This window comes from Nycticebus coucang, chromosome 24 (assembly GCF_027406575.1).
Source record: "Nycticebus coucang isolate mNycCou1 chromosome 24, mNycCou1.pri, whole genome shotgun sequence".
Lineage (NCBI taxonomy): Eukaryota > Metazoa > Chordata > Mammalia > Primates > Lorisidae > Nycticebus > Nycticebus coucang.
The window spans coordinates 31,538,232-31,558,338 of NC_069803.1; the positions used below are offsets into that span (position 1 = coordinate 31,538,232).

Here is a 20,107-nt window from a genome sequence, read left to right on the forward strand (position 1 = left end):
CTCTCCCTGGATGTGCGTGCCCCAGCGTATTGGGCGTGACTGAGCTAACTGTACGTCATTCCCCTGCTGTCACTGTGAGGTTCTGGAGAGAAGGGTTTGTTCACTGTCATCTCCTCAGTGCCTGGCACATAGCAGATGATCAGCAAGTATCTGTGACTGTGAGTCAGACACCTGAAAAGCCAGTCACCAGCACACCTTGTCCAGTGATGGACTCACCTGGAAGGCAGGGAGGAAAAACATCCAGCTTTCTTGGGGAGGCTGTCAGGGCCCAGCAACCCGAAAGCAACAAGCTGTAGATCCTACTAACAGCCTGGAGGACGTCTTCACATCTGGACTTTAATAAGACGTAGGCCCAGCAGAGATGCCACCGCTGGCTTCCCCAGCCCATTAGTTTTATTGAGTACATTGGATTCTTGATTCTCCATTCTCGTGACACTTTACCAAGAAGAATGTGTCCCAACTCTATCCAGGTTAAAACAAAAGATGTAAAGTGTCCATCTTTTAGTGGCTGAATAGTATTCCATGGTGTACATACACCACAGCTTGTTTATCCATTCCAGGGTTGGTGGACATTTAGGCTGTTGCCACATTTTGAGTATTATAAATAGAGTCGCATAAACAATCTAGTGCAAATGACCTTATGACAAAATGATTTTTTTTTTCTCCTGGGCACATCCCATTTGGTTAGTGTCCCCAAGCGTAGTTTCAGAGTGTCTGACCCGGGGTGGCCCTGCTGCATGGAGACTCGAGTACATTGATGCGCCTGGGAACAGTGTTTACACAGAGAAATCAGACAGCAGAGGGAAGAAGCAGCCCAAAGACAGGAAAAAGCAAGCAGCAAACCAGCACTGAGCGAGGTTATCTCGCCTGGACCTTCGGGGTCAACCCCAGCCGGTGCCGGGTGAAGGACCGTTCACCAGGGGACTTCAGGGGGCTGCTGTGCACAGGGACTCAGGACGGGAGGAGGAGAGCGCATCTGCACAGGCGACATTCTAGGAAGTGATGACTCTCACCATCCACTGGGCTGCAGTCCCCCTCACCACTAGCAATAGCGTTCTCCAAGACGAAGGGCAGAATGCACCTTCTGGCCCTCCTCATCAGGCACTAAAAAGCACAGATACATTATCTTGGTTCATTTGTAAATTTCTTACCTGGAATATAAAATACCTTTTTTCTTCATAGGAATAACAAAATATGATTAGATTCCTGTAGCAGCCCATATAACCTATGGCTAGAAGGAGTGAGTTATAAGAAATACCTGTATAGCTCAATAATGGAACACCTTGGTGGAAAGGGCATGGGAGAGGGATTCAGCTCTCCTAACGAGCATGAGAGCTCACGAGATGAGAGCAGTGGTGAATTGACAGTCTGTACACCTGTGGTGTTGAGGGGCACGAGATCAGCCTTACATTAGGCTGGAGGAGCAGGCGGTCGGGAGCATGCGCATTCTATCACGGACCCGCTTACTCTGACTCTGTCTCCTCTCCTGCCTCAGAACACCAGCACGGGGTCTCTCTGCGGAAGATTACCAAGCTCTGCTAAAGACTAAGATCGATCTTTCTAAGAAGACTGCTTTACTCTGTCTACGACACACTCTCTCTTTCCAGCTAAAGTAGTTAGCCCTCGGTGCCTAAGAGGAACTGTACCTGAGCAAGGTAACTTAGCCGTCCACATCCAGAACCTAGTTAAGCTGGCTTGAGACCTGGCCAGTCCTGGGCCCTGACAAGTGGTGTCAGGAATGAGATGTGAAAGATTCCCACCTGGTCGACCAATTTATTAGCCCACGATGTACACAAAGCAGAGAATTAACCTTTTAGGCTGTATTTCCCCCCTCTTCATAACATGATTTCTTTGAGAAGGTCTATTTTGGGCCCAGCCATGGATGCTAATTCCTCTACCCTGACAGAGGAGAGGCTTCTAGGACCTTGGTATTCAGACAGTCCTCTTGAGGTTGCTGTCGTGAGCATCTGCTAGTTTCTGTCCTTTAAAACAGGTTGTACCTCTGTTCCTGCATTAAGAGAAGACATTTCGGCATCTCCTTCTTCTCCGAGTGTGGATGTACTTCTAGGATTCACCAGATAGGGAGGAACTGGTGTCGTCCCTGTGGGTGGGAGCCCCAGACTCCTTGAAAAACCTTTTCTTATACATGATACATTCTTTTCTTGAGAGTTTGTATGTTGGGGACTTTGAGGACGAACTTCTGAGTGTGTGTGTGGATGCTTGCTTTGGAATTCAGAGAGGCGCTTCCGTGTTGACACGGGCTCCGGGAGGAGGATTACATAGGTGCTTGCTTGGTCTCCCTGCAGAGATCTGGAACTGTTACCCAGTCCTCACATCCAGAGAGAATTAGGCTCGGGGAAGGCGAGGGGTGTGGGGGTTTGTGCCCTTTGCCTCGCACAGAGACTCTGAGCACCTCCCTCAAGCTTGCTGTCTGCCGGCACCGTGCAGCCCCCTTTCCTGCTGCTTTCTCAGGGCCTTTTCACTAAAGTCTTCAAACTCTCACGGCAACTTAACTACAAAGAGGGAGAGAGAAGCTGTCCCTTCAGTGTCACGCACTGAAAGGTGCTCGCAGGTTGAGTTCTAGGCCTGGCTCATTTCTCATGTGATTGTTGAGTGTTTCAAAGAACCCTCGAGAACGGGGCTCGATTCTCGTCTCTCCCCTTCCTGAGGATGCCCGGGACTCTGCAGTGAACCTCAGGAACTGTGTGTGTGTTGGAGAGTTAGAAGGAGAATATCATCAGAAATTAGAACTTGAATCCACGTGAGTGAGAGAGATAACTGCCCCCACTTAGGAAGCCTTTCTGCCCCCAGGAACTGTAGAGCAGACCTCAGAACTATGTTTTGGGGGAGCCATTTGCAAACTTCAGTTTTTGCTAATGGTTTTTGTTGGTGTCTTTGTGCCTGTCTCTCTCCCTGTTGTGGGATGAGAATTGAGTGAGCAGATAAATGCAAAGATGTTGTCAAAGCATCCTATCCAGGGAATCAGGAGTGATTTCTGTTTTTCTCCATCTTTGCCCAGACCATATTTCTACTGTTGCCTGTGAATAAACTGGAAAAAATTTTAAAAATTTGTAACTATAGTTTCTTAAACCATTTGACACTCTAGCCATCTTGACAGTATTATTGTGAAGAGTTTCCCCAGAACAAACTGGCTTACTTTTATCATCAGAATATGCATTAGTAGGCCTTGGACAGGCTGTCTAGTTATTTGGGGCTCAAAGTAGGTTTTTTTCTCTAATGCGAGGCCTACCTAGGGGGGTGCCTGCGTCTGGGTGAGGCCAGCTCTCTAGCAGGCTGGGGGCCCTGCTGATGCAGACCAGCCTCTGATAATGGGGTGTTTTGTGTCTAAGCCAAAATCACTGCCATTTTTGAAGCGTGGGATGCTGTGTTAGTTAATTAAGGCTATTTATAAGGGGCTATTCTATATGAGATTCTAATCCAGAAGTTGGCAGGAAGGAGGAAGAGAGAATTGCAAAACGAAATGGTAAATACAATGTGCTCTCCTGGATTGGATCCTGAAATAGAAAAATGACATTAATGGAAAAATCTGGTGAAATCTGAATAATGTGTGGAGTTTGGGGACTAGCAATGTGCCAATGTTAATAGCTCAGTTTTGATGAATCCATCGTGGTTATGTAAGATGGTAACATTCAGAGAAGCTGAGTGAATAAAGGGTATTGGAAACTGTCTGTACTGTCTTTGCAACTTTTCTGTAAATTCACAATTATTCCCAAATAAAAAAGTTTATTTAAAACATTATTTTAAAAAACATACCCCCAGTTCACACTAATCTCAGTAAAGAAGGTCCCTGTTGGCACCTTCTCTGCAGTTTTAATTATCTGGATTTTTTTCCTCAAGGAATATACATTTTTACTGAATGCTTTATTTTTGCATATTTCATATTTGAAAATATTTCTTAGTTGAATGGCTACAGAAAGGCTAATGACAATGTGATTTGTTTTTGACCTTTTTAAACAACCCGTATCAGAGACCAAGCACATATTAAATGATAAATGGGAACCTCGGAACGCTTTCCATCTGGGCCCTTCAGATTGAGACTTAAGGGCCTGCAGGGTGTGCAAAGTTTAATAGTCAAAGGATGACTTCACCCTACTGGGAAAAGATGGTATTACTAAGCAATCAAGGATAAAATTACAGGATAAGGAAAGAGATACACAGCATGTTTCAGCTATTCTCCTTGCTAAAAGAAAGTACTCAGAATTTTTCATAGGAGGACAGAGTTTTATATCCAAAGAGATTAACGTCCCAGTGAAGCAATTCATGATGACGGGTGTGCCTGCAGCTGAGGGACCAGGCGGGGAACCGGAGCCACATGTCATCTCCACGGGCTGCCCTGAGAAGTCGCTAATGACAGACTCCAGCCCAGTCCAACCAGCTGGCAACATAAATGAGCTGGGCAGGTGTCTGGAGCTTGGGGAGACCTGCTTTCAGAAGCCTTCATGGAGCACCTAACAGTATTGATAATCTGATCAAAAGCTGGACATTTCCACCCTAACCAAACTGACTCTCCCTAAGTAAAGGGAGAACGAGTTGGGAAACAAACTCTCAGTGGATCACGTGCTCCTGAGCGTGGGGCAGGGCACGGCTGCCGCAGGTCCTGGGTGGTGTCCTGGTGATCTGCATTTCCACCAGCTTCTCGGGTGGTGGTCAGGCTGCAGACTCAGGTGCAGACTGTGCGGACCCATCTCTTTTCTGAGCATAGTGAATGCAGTTGAGTGATTTTTCCATCTATATTATAGCTTTTCTTCAGTTCTGACTCTTTTATTCCATGGCACTGTCCTAGTCTTGCCCTTCCACGAGGCTCTAACAGTGGAAACTGGACAGTAAAAGTATCTGATTCTGATTGGCTCCTCTGCAGACAGCTGCGGACTGGAGGTGCGTTTGGGGGGTAAGGACATAAACGCACGTCTGGATGCCCTGGCAGTTTTTCTTACTGACTTGTAGGATTTGGGTGTCGCCAGGCACACAGCTTGTTTGGAAGTCTGCACGGCACATACATGGACCCACCCAGAGAGCTGCTGAACAAGGGGACCCAGATATTCACACAGATGACAATGGTGGCACTGCTCACTGGAGACATCACTCTCCATCTGCCCCGTCTACTGCTGGGCTTCCTCCCAAAGCTCTGAAAGGAAATCTCATCTCCAAACCTGTCACCCTTAAAACATGGTGACATATTTTTTTAAACCATTATATTTCAAAACTTATCTTCTTTTTTAAAATATAAAAAGTAGCACATAATATGAAATGTTAATTTGTAAAAGGCAAAGGAAAAATAATTTTGTATAAAAATATCCACATATATATCACCCTTTTGATATTTAGAGGTGTGTCCATCAGTTTTTTCCACCCTTTCTCCCTCCTTCACCTACACAGGCAGATGTTACTTTGGGGCAGGACATCACTGCTGGGCTCCTGGTTGCCTCTTTATGCTTTTGCGTTTGGTGCAGAGCAAACCTGATGTGTCTGTCTCCTCTGCTCAAGTCCCTACCTGACCCACACTGTTTCCCCTCACCTCCGGACCTCAATCCCTCCTTCCTCACCATCTCAGGGCCTCCCAGCTAACCTGCACACATTGGTCACCTCGTGCTCAAGGCCACTGCACTTGCTGTCCCCTCTACTTAGCATGCTGTTCCCTTAACTGTTCCCTCTTTTAGGCCTTTATTCAAAAGTCTCTTCCACACTGAGGCCATCTTGGACACCTTTAGCCTTTCACACACTTCTTCCTGAAAACTTCATACTCCCTTTCCATTATGTTTCCGCCTTAGCAATCATGACTAACTGAATATGGATTTTGTTTTCTTGCCTTAATTACCATCAGTCAGTTTTCCCACCTAGAACATGATGAGACAGGGCTGTCACCTGGGTTGTTTCCTGTGCTGTTCCAGGACAGCGCCCGGCGCAGAGTTCACTCCATCTCTTTTAAAAGGTCAAATGAATGAGCTTAGCATATGCCACGAGTTATATTCCTTATTCCTTATTTGCATATCATGATTTCAGTAGCTTTGTTTCCACTTAGTAGCTTTGTTTCCCGTTATATCAACACATAGCTGTCCTGCAGTTTATTCAAACTAATCAAAGCATCACAAAAATGGAGAAGCATGAATCCTATGTACTCAATCTTGATATGAGGACAATTAATGACAATTAAGGTTATGGGGGGGGGAAGCAGAAAGAGGGATGGAGGGAGGAGGGTGGGGCCTTAGTGTGTGTCACACTTTATGGGGGCCAGACACGATTGCAAGAGGGACTTTACCTAACAATTGCAATCAGTGTAACTGGCTTATTGTACCCTCAATGAATCCCCAACAATAAAAAAAACAAAAACAAATAATATACCACAGTTTCAGTTTGTTCACATAATACCCTCTGTTAACCTCGGTATATAAGTTTCTGCTCACTTTGCTGTTGTCGTCAGCACCTTAGCAATAACCTGGTATGTATGTATTCAAATTTCTGATGATTTTGTTAGTAAATTTCCAGAAATGAGACTTCTGGGTCAGGAAGGATATGTCTTTAGAGTTTTAGACACATGTTCTCAAGTCCCTCTCCACAAAGACTGTGTGTTTCTCAAAGAGTGACTTAGAATGCTCATTTCTCCTCAACTTAGATAATACTGGATATTACTTTTCAAAAATTCTCACAGTTTTATAATTAAAAAATTAATTATAGGGTGGTGCCTGTAGCTCAGTGGGTAGGGCACTAGCCACATATACCGAGGCTGGTGGGCTCGAACCCGTCCCAGGCCTGCTAAACAACAATGACAACTGCAACAGAAAAACAGCCGAGTGTTGTGGCGGGCACCTGTAGTCCCAGCTACTTCAGAGGCTGAGGCAAAAGAATCGCGTAAGCCCAAGAGTTTGAGGTTGCTATGAGCTGTGTTGGCACGGACTCTACCGAGGGTGACATAATGAGACTCTGTCTCAGGGAGGGTGAAAGGTGGGATTACACCTGCGGTGCATCTTACAAGGGTACATGTGAAACTTAGTAAATGTAGAATATAATTGTCTTAACACAATAACTAAGAAAATGCCAGGAAGGCTATATTAACCAGTGTGATGAAAATGTGTCAAACTGTTTATAAAACCAATGTATGGTGCCCCATGATTGCATTAATGTACACAGCTATGATTTAATATTAATAAAAAACAACAACAAACAAAAAAATTAATTATAAAGGTAAAATTGATTTTTTTATATTTATTGCATATGTATATTTCCTTTATACATTTTTAGTTTATGTTCTTTGCTTAATTAGAGGTTTAATGAGCTCTCTTTTAGTGCTTTGAGAGTGCTCTTTATATAAATGAGCATTTTAAAATACCTACAGTTAATATTCTTTGCCATTTGCTTTTAAATGTCTTCATGGTATTTCTTGATCCACAGAGCGTTTTAATGTTTACTGAATGGAATATGTGTATCTTTTCTGTTTTGAACTGTTTTTGGTGTAATACTTAAAAAGCTTAAACTGTGCAAAGATTATATGAATATTTTTATGTATTTCTTCTAGTAATTTTATGGTGTTACTATTTCCTCCAAATTGTTCTTCAATATTCCAGTTCCATTTATTGAGAAATGTCCCTTTCCTCTGTGACTTGACATTTCTCTTCATCACGTACTAAAGTGAATGGATTCTCTGGTTGTTTCTCTCCTATTTTATTAACCCCTGACTTTCTGTAGCAGACCCACACTGTAAAAATCATTAGGGTTTTATATGATATTTTTATATTTAAGGCTGCAAATGCATCTCATTTTTTGCTTTCAGAATTAACATAGCTATTTAGTATCAGATTGTTTTTCTTGAAGAAGAAATTCAGAATTGTTTTCTTTGAACCTGCAGTGATTAAACTTGAAAACATAATTTGGAGGACATTACTTCTCCTGGTGTTCAGTGGCTACTCCTCTGAACCCATTCTTGGAGCCATTATTAGATGTGGCTTTTTGTGCACAGCTTTTGAGGCAGTCCCCAGTTTCTGGAAGTTCTTCAACCAGCAAAGCCCAGCTCATCAGGATGGCATCTTTCCCACCTTCGCTGCCTGGCTTTCCAACATTGGGAGGCAGTGCTGTCCATGAAAACTGCGGTGTCCAGGTTTACTGGGGGCTTCCTCTGCCTCAGCCCTCGAAGCCTGTCTTCTTGCTGGTGAAGGAGGAAGTCATGTCCATCAACATACAGTACGTTAGCTGCCTTTTCCTCGACTGTAACGAGTGATGGACGTCACAGAGTGGGTGCAGCGAGGTGACAGCAGTGCATTGGCATCGCTTCAGGAAGGTGCACGGCAGAGGACCCCTGGTCGGTCAGTTGTTCCTCCCACCCTGAGTCTGGGAGGAAGGCGATGGAGACGTACCCGGCATCTTACCTTTGCTGCACAGTTCTCTCTCGTATGAGTGAGACACAACCGTGGGAGGTTTATAATGAAAACAGTAACTTACTCTTAAATATATTTCTTGCTCTCTCTCTGGGGCATCATCCCAAGGACTTTCCACATACAAACTCATTTAATCTCACTGTTACCTTTTGAGGGAAATCCTATTATTATTCTAGTTTTACATTTTATCTCTATTGAACTCCTTATGCCTTGAAGCAGGTCAAAATTCTCTTTAAATTCTGACATCAGGTGGTCTATCAAATTAGTTTTCAGTCTGTATCTCATCTTTCTGTACCTCCATTAATATTTAGCAGTTGGATTGAGGGAGACCCTGGGGTTGCTAACCAGTGCAGTTTAAGCTGGACCGTGAAGTCTGAGCATCCTGTGATGTGGGCGGCTGTTAATATTTAGCAGTTAGATTGAGGGAGACCCTTGGGTTGCTAACCAGTACAGTTTAAGCTGGATTGTGAAGTCTGAGCATCCCTGTGATGTGGGCGGCTGTTAATATTTAGCAGTTGGATTGAGGGAGACCCTTGGGTTGCTAACCAGTGCAGTTTAAGCTGGACCGTGAAGTCTGAGCACCCCGTGATGGGGCGGCTGTTGCTGCTCAATGCCAAGATACATTAATTCGCTGGATGTTGGAAAATGGTTTTATTCCATCATTTCTTCTTTTTGTTAATTGAAATAATGTAAAAACAGGCAGTTTTCCTCACTTACTATTTGGTACTCTGTTCTGCTATTCTTTTAGGTAAGGCAGACACATTCCTTCAGTCTTTCCTTTGATTTTTCAACTTTTCCAATTAAGGAATCTGTTCCCTGTTATTTACAAAGGTGACTAACTGTTTTCAGTGAGTGTGACTATGAATTCATGGATTAAGCATGTCGGATGAGGCCTGATCAGTTGCAGCTGCTGTCCTTTTGAGGCTCAGTAGTCTCACTTCTGCTCCTGGGAGCCTCTTCACAGGTGCCCTCTAGTCCTTGTGTTGTGACTCCAGCAGGTCACTGATAGCTTTCTTGTTATCTAGTTTGGCTGCATACTACAGGGCTACCCTGAATAGCTATTTTTCCCCAAAAGACTGCATTGCTTTTCATAGGAATGGTATTTCAAGATTGCCAGGGTTTCTGAGGGCCATGGATACAACATTGAGTTTGCCATTATCTTTTTTTTTTTTCGATTTAATGTCTCTACTAGATATATATCAAGATGACCAAAAATCATTTTATACCAAAGATATTTGCACCAGAATGTTTATTACCATTATTTTAGATCACTTTAGTGGCTGAAGGGGTGATACGTGATAACCTCATGAGTTCATAATGACACTTCCAACTTAAATCACAATTGTAGGGTCTTAAACTTACTCTCTTGTACTTTGCATACTGTTTTACCCTGAGTATCTTGGTTCACAAAGATATAGGTAATGACAAAAATAAAAGATCCTCTAATTACTGATTTACTTTATCCAACATTACACATGAATCCTGTGAATAACAATATTAATTCTACACCACTAACATAGTTAACTGATAAATTTCTTTTTGCAGCACTGTCTTCCCATTTTTGGTTGCACTATTCCGTGTTATCTGAGAGTATAGCCATTATAAACTCTACTTTTTTCCTGTTAATTCCTGTTTATCTTAATTAAATATCATACTACTGCTGGCTCTTATGTGGATTATCTTGCTAGTCATCCACATTTTTGTTACTTGAGCCAATCTTGCATTCATTTTGGGCCCATTATACTTAAATATCAGCTTTGCTGGGTATAAAAAGTCTACACACATTTCTTATTTTAAGAATATAAACTGTGCTACTTTGTGTTTGAAACAACACATTATAATTGAGAAATCTGATAGCAATCTAATTTTGTTTTTCTTATAAATGTTATTTTCTTAGAGGTTCAAGTAATTTTAAAAAATTTTTTTCTATAAAGTTCAATATCTTTACTGGAATATTCTTAGCATGGCTCTTCTGGATTGACATTCAGAGGTAGACTCTTTCACATAGTCTGTCTGCAGCTTCCACATCCATTAATTCAACCCATCAAGGATCAAAAATATTTGGAAAAAAGCCAACAACAGAAACAAAAATAACAACAAAAATACAACTTAAAAACACAGTAAAACAGGTATTTCCATAGTGTTAGGTATTATAATAAATCCAGAGGTGATTTAAAGTGTGTAAGTGGATACTTGTAGGTATCCACTTGTAGAAAACACAAAACCATTTCAAATGAAGGAGTTGAGCATTTGCGGAGTCTGACAACCCCGGGGGTACTGGAACCATTCTCCCGTGAATATGGAGGGACAACTGTATATATTTTATTTTAAAATTGTACGAGAGTTTTTTCAATTTATAGTTTTTAGTATTTGCATTGTTTTCTTGCTTTGTTTTTTCTTCTTTAAGACATCAAATATTCACATATTGGGTACCTTGTCTTTTCTTCAGTTTGCCACTCGCTGTAGAATCTCTTTGCGTTTTCTTAGTTCTATCATATTTTTAGATGTTTTTCTTAATTTTCTCTTTCTCTTGGAGAATTGTTCATCGTATTCACCTCAGTTTCTTCTACTTTAGTTTTCGTTTCTGCACTGAGGTGTTTTTTCGGGTCTAGTTCGTTTTGGAGCTCTTCCACCTGATTTGTGAATTTTCTGGTATTTATACTTGTTCTTTTATGTCTTGTATCGTTTTCTCAAAGTTCTTCCTTTTGAAATGGAAAGTTACTGTCTTGATCTTTTTGTGAGCATGTGTTTCTGGTGCGTTTTCATGGTTCATAAGCACACTGTTTTTTTGTTTTTCCTCCTTTTTTGAAATAATGCTTCTCTATAGGATTTTATTTTACCATGTTTCTTTTCTAATTATACATTGTTTCTTGAATTTTTGGAAGGAGATTCAAGATTGCTTTTCAAGCTTAATAGAGTTGTTTTTTTTTTTTTTTTTTTTTTTTTAAAGTTTAGGGAGTGACTGTGTCTCATGCAGTATTTAAAAATGTGATGATTTGTTTACTGAAGCTTATTGGGTATTTCTCCCTGCCCTGCTTTTATCTGAACCTTCTCTTTGCTATGTCGCCACTGGGGACGATACTTGAAAAGTATGTTGAGAGTTAGATGGTGGCCAACTTTCAAGACCATGATAAGGAACTTTATGGGGGGTAGTAAAGAACCATTGAGGGTTGAGGATGAGGCCACTGACCTAGAATCTCAGCCCCAGCACAATAGAAAGAGCATTGCCTTGAGTTCCACCACATTCTAACCGGGTGCCACATTGAGGAATTTATTTCGAGTCTCTGAGCTTTCTTTTTCTGATCTGTAAAAATGAGAATTTGTTTATTTATTCGCTGACTCATTTGTTCACTCATTCTTACGTTCATCTGATGTTTAATGACTACTCACTGTGTTCTCGAGACACACTGTGTGATGTAGTAGCCTCCAAGGTGGCAATGGTCTGAGCTGAGATGTGCTGCAGGCCTAAAGCATACACCGGATTCGGAAGTCTGAGCATAAGAAAGAGAATATAAAATACCTCATTAATATTTTTTATGCTAAGCACATGCTGAAAGCAAAGGAGAAATATGTTTAAGAGATCTATTGTACAGCTCGGTGACGACAGCTGCCGGCGACACGTTGTGTTCTGGAGTGGATGTTAAGTGCTCTCACCACAGAAATGATGGCCCTGTGAGCAGTGATATGTTAATTAGCTCGATTAACCATTCCATGATGTGTAGATCCTTCAAAACACCATTCTGGACATGATAATGTGTACAATTTTATCCATCCATTAAAAAGTAAAAACTTTGAAAAATTGTTTTTGTAAAATTAATTTCTTTTTTTTTTTAATTAAAAAATATGGCTGTTAGAAAATGCAAACACGGCCTCATTTGTGGTGTGTACAACCTTTCTGTAGGACGGTGCTAGTCTGGGTCCTGGACACACGGTGGTAGGAGACAGATGATAAGTAAATTTAAATATCAAACGATATAATTTTAGAATATGAAATAAGAGCTGTGATCTTCCCACTTGTCCCTTGTGCCCCCAGAGCCCCTCTCTAGAACATCATCTGTTCACCCACTGCTCCTGGTCAGCCACTTCCCTTGGTTAGTGAGGCTTATCTCACTGACGTATTTATTCTCTCTCAGGAACTCTGGCTAATTTCTCCCTTTTGGGGGTCTCATAACTACTGTGACCATCTGCTTAAAGCTATCCAAATCTCACAGGCACACAGAGAATTCCACCTCCTTCCCAAGGGGAAATCTTCATTCTCTCTTGCTTTATTGTCAAAACGACCGTTTCCCCGAGCATTATGGAAATTGAGCATTTTCATCCACCAAGTGTGTGGTTTCTGTTTAAGTAGGAGCCATGTATCTCTCTAGTTAGCAGAGGAACACAGGCTTCACACCGGCTTCCTTGCATGCCACAGACTAGACATTGTGGCTACTCAGGAGACTTCTGACAGTGCAGCCCGTCTCCCGAGCCAGCAAGACACGTCCTTCTGAGCAGGGAAAACTCACACAGTGACACACACCTCCCACTCTGTCCCTCTCAGTGCAGTGTGTGGACTGTGTGCCCCATTGGACTTTTCCTGAGACAAAGCAACGGTGTTGATAAAAGCACAATGGGAAGTCTATTTTAGGTGGAAAACGAACTTCAGTGACCAAGTTAGAAATGGATTAGAACAGCCACCTCCAGCCTCTCATTCAACTCCTATTTAGCTTACGTTCCTCAAGTCTCTTTTATGAATCCACATCTGTGGCAGGCACTGGAGATGAGGGGAGGATAATTCCTGAAGTTCTTGTGAAGTTGTTGCCTTTAATACAGTTTTTAAAGAGATAACTTTTTCAAAAGCTAATAAAACAATTAAAAAACAGGAACAAATCTAAATTTATGGCAAGGTAGTTAAGCACCAGGCTAGAAAGGACCCTTGGAGAAAACAGACCTTGCCGTCTGCATGTGATTTGAATAGGTCAGGAGAAGAGAGAGCGGCCTGACTCGGTGGGGTAGACCAGCAGGATGCAGGAGAGAGAAGCACAGGAGACGGGTGGCCCAGGTGCTGCTGTCATCAGGAAGCAGGACTGTCAGGCTTCCGGTCCCCGGAAAGTGGGAGAAAAGAGGAGAGATTCTTTTCTGCTTACTCCCTCTTTCCGAAGCTAATTACCAGACCATAAGCAACAATGTGCATAACTCTGGAAATAGTTGCATTTATTGGACATTGGAGGGTGTGTGCTGAGAGGGGCAGTCATTTCTGCCTCTAGCAGATGGTGTCAGGTGGCCGTGGCCATCAGGCAAAGCTTAGTAGCAGCTGCACATAGAGTCCCATTATAGCCCCAAAGTGCTTTTTGCCAAAATGAACACCAGTGGGGAGAATCCAAGAATAGCCAGTGCTCAGAGAGATTCCATATACTACCAGGGAGCCCACATGAATAAAAGAATTTTCATATTCTTCACTTCCTGAGTGTGTTTGGCCTCCAACTAAAAGCCTACAAAAGAAAACATATGCTTCAAATGTCAATATTTGTGTGTGTGTGTGTTGGGGGTTGGGGGGTTGAAGTCACTGAAATGAATCTCCCTGGCCTTTTTTTCTATGACACTTTTATTGAGATGTAATTCATATGTCATATAGTTTGCCCATTTGAAGTATATAATTCAAGGGTTTTACGTGTATTCACAGAGCTGTGTGACTGTCACATCTGTGATAAAGTTTAGAAACCTTGTACCCATCACCTGTTACTCCTCATTTCCCGTCACCTCTCCATCCTGCCCCTTCCCCCAGCTCCTAGACAATCATTCATTTACTTTCTGTCTTCATGTATTTTCCTATTTTAGAAGTTTTATATAAATTGTGTTCCATAATACATGGCCTTCTGTGTTGGTTTTGTGGTGCTTTCAAGGCCTAGCGGTGTTGCAGCCTCTATCAGTGCTTTTTTCTTATTCTTTCTGGTGCTAATCATGTGCCATCGAATGGACGTACCGCAGTGACTCATTCTTCAGCTGATGAACACACCTGAGTTGGCTCCACTTTGGAGCTATTGTGAATTATGTTGCTATGAAAATTCACATATAAGTTTTTATGTGACATATTTTTATTTTTCTATAGGTGTAGGTGAACTATACCTTCACTTCTTGTTCACATTGGTTATGTTCCGTGAAGTCACCACCAACTCTGAGTTAGCAGACACTGACTGGTGCTCCTGGGTAAAGTACAAGATTAGGTCTGGGGAGAGACTCTGCTTACAATACTTTCATCAACTCATCAATATGTAACCTGCTTTCACGTGTATTTGAATTTAAAGACACCTTATTCAATATGTTTTTTACAACTAGTTAAACATATGCAATATTTTTGTATAATAACCCAGTAGCTTAGACCCTAAGTAACATGATTGTAAATGCTTTGGCTTTTTAGCCTCATGACCGTCTTGTCCAATATGTTTTATTATGAGTCATCAGTTCAGGAATTCACGAATTTAGACACTTCTCCATCCTTTCCATAGCTTCATTATTCACCAGACACGTTTTGGTAGCATTTTCTGGTGTGGACTCACATGTAGATCAGCGAATTCTCTCCTTTAAATCCCGGATATTCAGGATTGTTGGTCAACAGTGAACGCATGGCCAGCAGCACCATCCCACCTGCCCCAGCAAAGCCTGTCCGACGCATCATTTCACCCTAAGAAGTGTCTTAGGGCACCTTGCGCTGACGCTGTGGAAGGGAACATCTCTCTCTGAGGCTTTTTACAATCACCTAAAGTAAAAGAAAATGAAGATAATTGTCTGAATTTAAGTAAAAAATTTTGATTTCTAGCCAGAGTCAGCAGGGTTTTATACCATGACCGAATTCTCCTGAAAACTGTAACGTTGCAAAATGCTTTGACCAGGTGGCCTCAGGACTCCACAGACTTTGCTTCTTTCTTTCAGCTGTGTGGACATCACATTTAAAACATCTGACTGAATTTTTGCCTCCAGTGTGAAGTCCATATTTTAGGATAATCTTAGGTTCCCCTTCATTTATTTGATAACTGGGGGGCTTTTCTCAGTTCTTTAAGGCAGAAACTTTAAATATATTCAGTGAAGTCAGTTCATCAAACTTTATGGCGTTTTACTCTGGGACGTATATCAGCTGTGCTGTGGATGCAGTGAGCTGAGAATGACATCCTTGTCTATTTTGCGCTGCTGTAACAGAATACCAGACAGTAATTGGCAGTGAACCAAAATTTACTTGGCTCACAGTTCTGGAGGCTGGGAAGTGCAAGACTGATGGGCCTCGTCATAACATACAGAAGGCAGGCATCAAATGGGGAGAGCCCAAGAGAGGGCTGCACTTGGTTTTATAACAATCCTGCTCTTGATATAACATTAATTATAGGTCACAGAGGTGACTAAATCACCATTAAAGTTCTCACCTCTGTTGCCCTGGGGATTGTGTCCAACACATGAACTTCAGGGGACAAATTCAAACTGTATCAGATGGTATGGTCTATAGTTAGGGGCAGGGAGCCATTAATTTGGGAGCTAAGAATATACTTAAATTTCTGGGAAGTTGTGTCTCCATCGGGGTCATTTTAATAGTCAGAGTTGGTGGTATTTTCAATGTATTATATGAATTATATAGGCACCTTGAGTAAACTATCCCACACAGTGTGTCCTGCTGGCCTGAAAGGTCACCTCACTTGTCAGGGCATCACAGACCCTTGCTGTCTGGTACCTGAACTTTCTGTGTCCTTCTTCTACAACCGTGGCATAACTAAATCCCAGGATATCCTATTGTGTCATGGTTTTTTTCTTCTTTCATTTTTCTATTCTTCTATATCATGACGTGAATGAGATTGTCCAGGAGAGAAAAAACGTGGGAATAAATATGAAAACTACTATCATGAAACTAACGTATTCCCTTATTTGAACCCTCTAGTTAGTTTATAAATTGCTGACACCTCTGGGTCTTCACCTGGCATATTCCTCTCATCTGAAAGGTCTTGGCTTGCAGTGAGACTTACTGGTGTCACCCATCTCCTGCTTTCACTTCTGTGTTGTGAGCGTTATTAACGCCACATACTAATCCTATGCCCCGTTCATTCCATAAACATGGGAAGGTCCGCCCAGCACTGTGCACGTGCCGATTTCTTGGACCCTGTAGGATTTTTGTGGATAATGATGGGAACAAATGGGAAAGGAATTAAATGCATTAATTTAGTGTCCAGGACTCCCCAAGGACCCAGAGTCTGATTGTCACTTCTACAAGATAATAGAGGGGTCAGAAGCTTCACCTCAAGGAAGTGATGATTAAGCTATGACGAAAGATTCTGATTTGGTTTAAACAAAAGTGATAAGGAAGAGCATTCTAGACATGAGAAAGTTTGAAAATGAAATTCTATACCAACAGGCCAAATTTACATTTTTTTTTTTTTTTTGTTTTACCTTACAGTTTTGATAGTGTGGGTCCAACATAGGATTCTAGTTCCTTGATTATAACATTATTTTCTTTTTATGCCTCCAATTCTACCAGCACCAACACTCTTGAAAATGGAGAGTGAAGTCATATACATGTAGCATAGCGTCTAACCGGATTATTAACCAAGGGAAACCGAGCAGGTGGGAGGAGTGTGCAGAGGACGGGTGAATTCACACTAATGATGTGATGCCGGCTATCTGGGTGATGGGCACACTTCTGACTTTGACTCACACTGCACAAGAGCGATTCACATAACTAAAATGTTTGCACCCCTGTAATATTCTGAAATTTTCAAAAAAATGTATTGGATGAATGAATCACATAAATCCATTAATCATAATCCAGGGTAAGGGGCAATTTCTTTGTCCTGGAAAATAGTTGTCTGTCACTTTGTATGTGATGCCAGCTCTTGTATCTGGGCTTCTAGCCTTTCCTTAGAAATGTTTGCTTGGTAGAACTTCAGGGAGGAAGGCCGGGCGTGGCTGGATTGTTCCCTGGAGCTGCAGAAAAGATGCACAGATTCTAACGAGGTGTGGGTTGTGGGTTAAGCTCTGGCTTATGAACTTGTTCCTAATTTTTTAAAATGATGTGCTTCAACCTATATCATGCATAAGTAGGTAAAAAAAAAATAGGGTAATTTGAACATCCAGTTTCATTTTGACAATCTTCCTTATTTAAAAAAAAAAGACTGATAAATCTCCTCTAACAACACAGTATAAAAGCAACAGTTTGGCTCTTTTCCCCTGAGCTGTCTACTCCTCAACTAGTGGGCTCCAACCCCTCAGTGCCTTCCTGACTTGCTCTTCCCTGGGACTCCTGGGCATCTCCCCAGCATGGATGTGTCTCCACAGCACTCCATGCTAAGGTGTAAAACGGCTCACACCTTTTTATTTCTGAGAGGAAAGTTGAAAGCACTCTGGGCTTCAGCAAGGGTGTGGATTCCGCGTGAGCACAGGCCTAGCACCTGCCAGATTCCCCACGGTCTCTGCCTAGAATTCATTTCCTCTCCCTGACCCTTTGCCCTGTCTCTCCTGTGCCATCACCCCTGAACTATAGGCCGGCCAGGGAAACCACACACACACACACTCACACTCACACACATTCACATACACACACGTACACATTCACATTCACATTCACACATACACACACACACACACACACACACACTCCTGCTTCCTAAGGGAAAAATGCTAATTGTCAGAGATATTACTGACTAAAGCCGTAAGGAGAAAGGAGTTCTAACTACCCAGTAACTTGCAAGGAAGCATTCTCTCCAGCAGTCCAGACATCTCACTGTTAGACAGGAAAAATATAGAATTCCCTTCCTCCATCCCGTCAGCACCCTTCTCCTCTGCCCTGTGCAGTTTTAAGAGCTCCACTGGGAACGAGAAAGAGGAGGATTCCAGGGCAGTAGCCTCATCCCAGGTTGCTCTTTAACAAAGAGATGTTTTTTTTTTATTTCTGCCCCATTAAGGAATAGATTAACTCCTTATCTAAGAGTCCACTTTACCCTCAATTTCTAACTAAGCAGGAGGGAAACCAAAGCCACTGGATTAATCTCCCTGCCTAAGTGCGGGTAACTGATGACCTGTGTGCACAACAGCAGCTCACGTGGTCTGACCAAGGGCTTAGTTTTCCTGAATCATGATTCATTTTCATTAAGTCTTACAAAGGAATAAAAGTACAGCAGGATTTAAACATTCTGTGCAGCATTTAATGAATCACCTTTCCTGAAGAAAAGGCAAATTACACAAATTCTCTCAGTTCAGACAGCATGGACATCAGAGTTGTATGATACATACTAGAGTTAATTATGGGGAATGCTTGATTCCTTCAAGAACTCTTAAAGAAAAGAATCTTAAACAGCACAGCCATGGATCCCTGTGAGGCTGAGATTGGTCAAAAGCAGAGCTGAATGCCAAATGATGATTTTTTTTATTAATATTAAATCATAGCTGTGTACATTAATGTGATCATGAGGCACCATACACTGGTTTTATAAACAGTTTGACACATTTTCATCACACTGGTTGACATAGCCTTCCTGGCATTTTCATGGAAAAAGTTCAAGTCCATCCATCGATCCATGAATGGATTAATAAATTGTGGTATATGTACACCATGGAATATTATGCAGCCTTAAAAAAGATGGAGACTTTACCTCTTTTCATGTTTACATGGATGGAGCTGAAACATATTCTTCTTAGTAAAGTATCTCAAGAATGGAAGAAAAAGTATCCAATGTACTCAGCCCTACTATGAAACTAATTTATGGCTTTCATATGAAAGCTATAACCCAGTTATAACCTAAGAATATGGGGAAAGGGGCAAAGGGAGGGGAGGGAGTGGGGAAGGTGGGCAGAGGGAGGGTGATTGGTGGGATTACACCTGCGGTGCATCTTACAAGGGTACATGTGAAACTTAGTAAATGATAGAATATAATTGTCTTAATACAATAACCAAATGATGATTTCTGCTAAATAATTCAGGCATCTGAACTATGATATTTTTCCTTACTTTAATGAGCATATGGGTGCAATTTGAGATTGTCTTTTCCTCACGGCGTCCAACACAATGTGCTCCTGCCTAATTGGGGACCCGTTTTCCTTCAGGGAAACTCGTATCTGCGAATTTGTCCTGTGTTCCCAGGAACCAGCAAGCGCAGACACTCAATGAATGTATCTCCAAGTCAGTGCCTGGATTGGTTCTGCTGATGGTTCTCCTGATGATACAAAGAGATGGCAGAACAGAAAGTGGGTTTTTCAGTGAGCTGGTTGGTCCGTGATGTGTCTTCCTTTGCAAAAGAACGAAATGGGAGAAGGAAGTCTGGGCCGGGTGCGCCTCTCACACTGTCTCTCTGTCCCCACACAGGGGGGCGACGCCGACATGGTGGACAAGAACAAGTGCTGCACGCTCTGCAACATGTCCTTCACCTCCGCGGTGGTGGCCGACTCACACTACCAAGGCAAGATCCACGCCAAAAGGTTAAAGCTGCTGCTGGGGGACAAGACGCCCCTAAAGACCACAGGTGTGTGTGTAGGACCCCCATCGTGGGGGACCTTGAAAACTGTGAGCTGTGCTGGGCACGTGTGCCAGGCTCCATCTTTGCAGGACCAGGTCCCCCCCACAGGCCCTGTGCCTGACCCAGAGTCACTGAGAACCTGGGGGAGAGTTGGGGCCCCAGCAGGCCTTGCTGTCCCAAGAGCATGACGTACAATCTCGGCTGCTTGTGCTGCAAGCCTGGTCTCTCCCGATTACTGACTTAGCAGCTTACATC

General features: G+C 42.4%; 1 protein-coding gene across 2 annotated transcripts in view; it reads left to right on the forward strand.

The window, feature by feature from the left end:
• ZMAT4 (zinc finger matrin-type 4) overlaps positions 1–20,107 on the forward strand; it is a 344,755-nt gene that overhangs the window by 168,547 nt on the left and 156,101 nt on the right. For both annotated transcript variants that reach the window (XM_053578481.1, XM_053578482.1), the window contains exon 4: positions 19,702–19,858. In XM_053578481.1, coding sequence (XP_053434456.1) covers positions 19,702–19,858 — 157 coding nt within the window. The remainder of the gene's footprint in view (positions 1–19,701; positions 19,859–20,107) is intronic.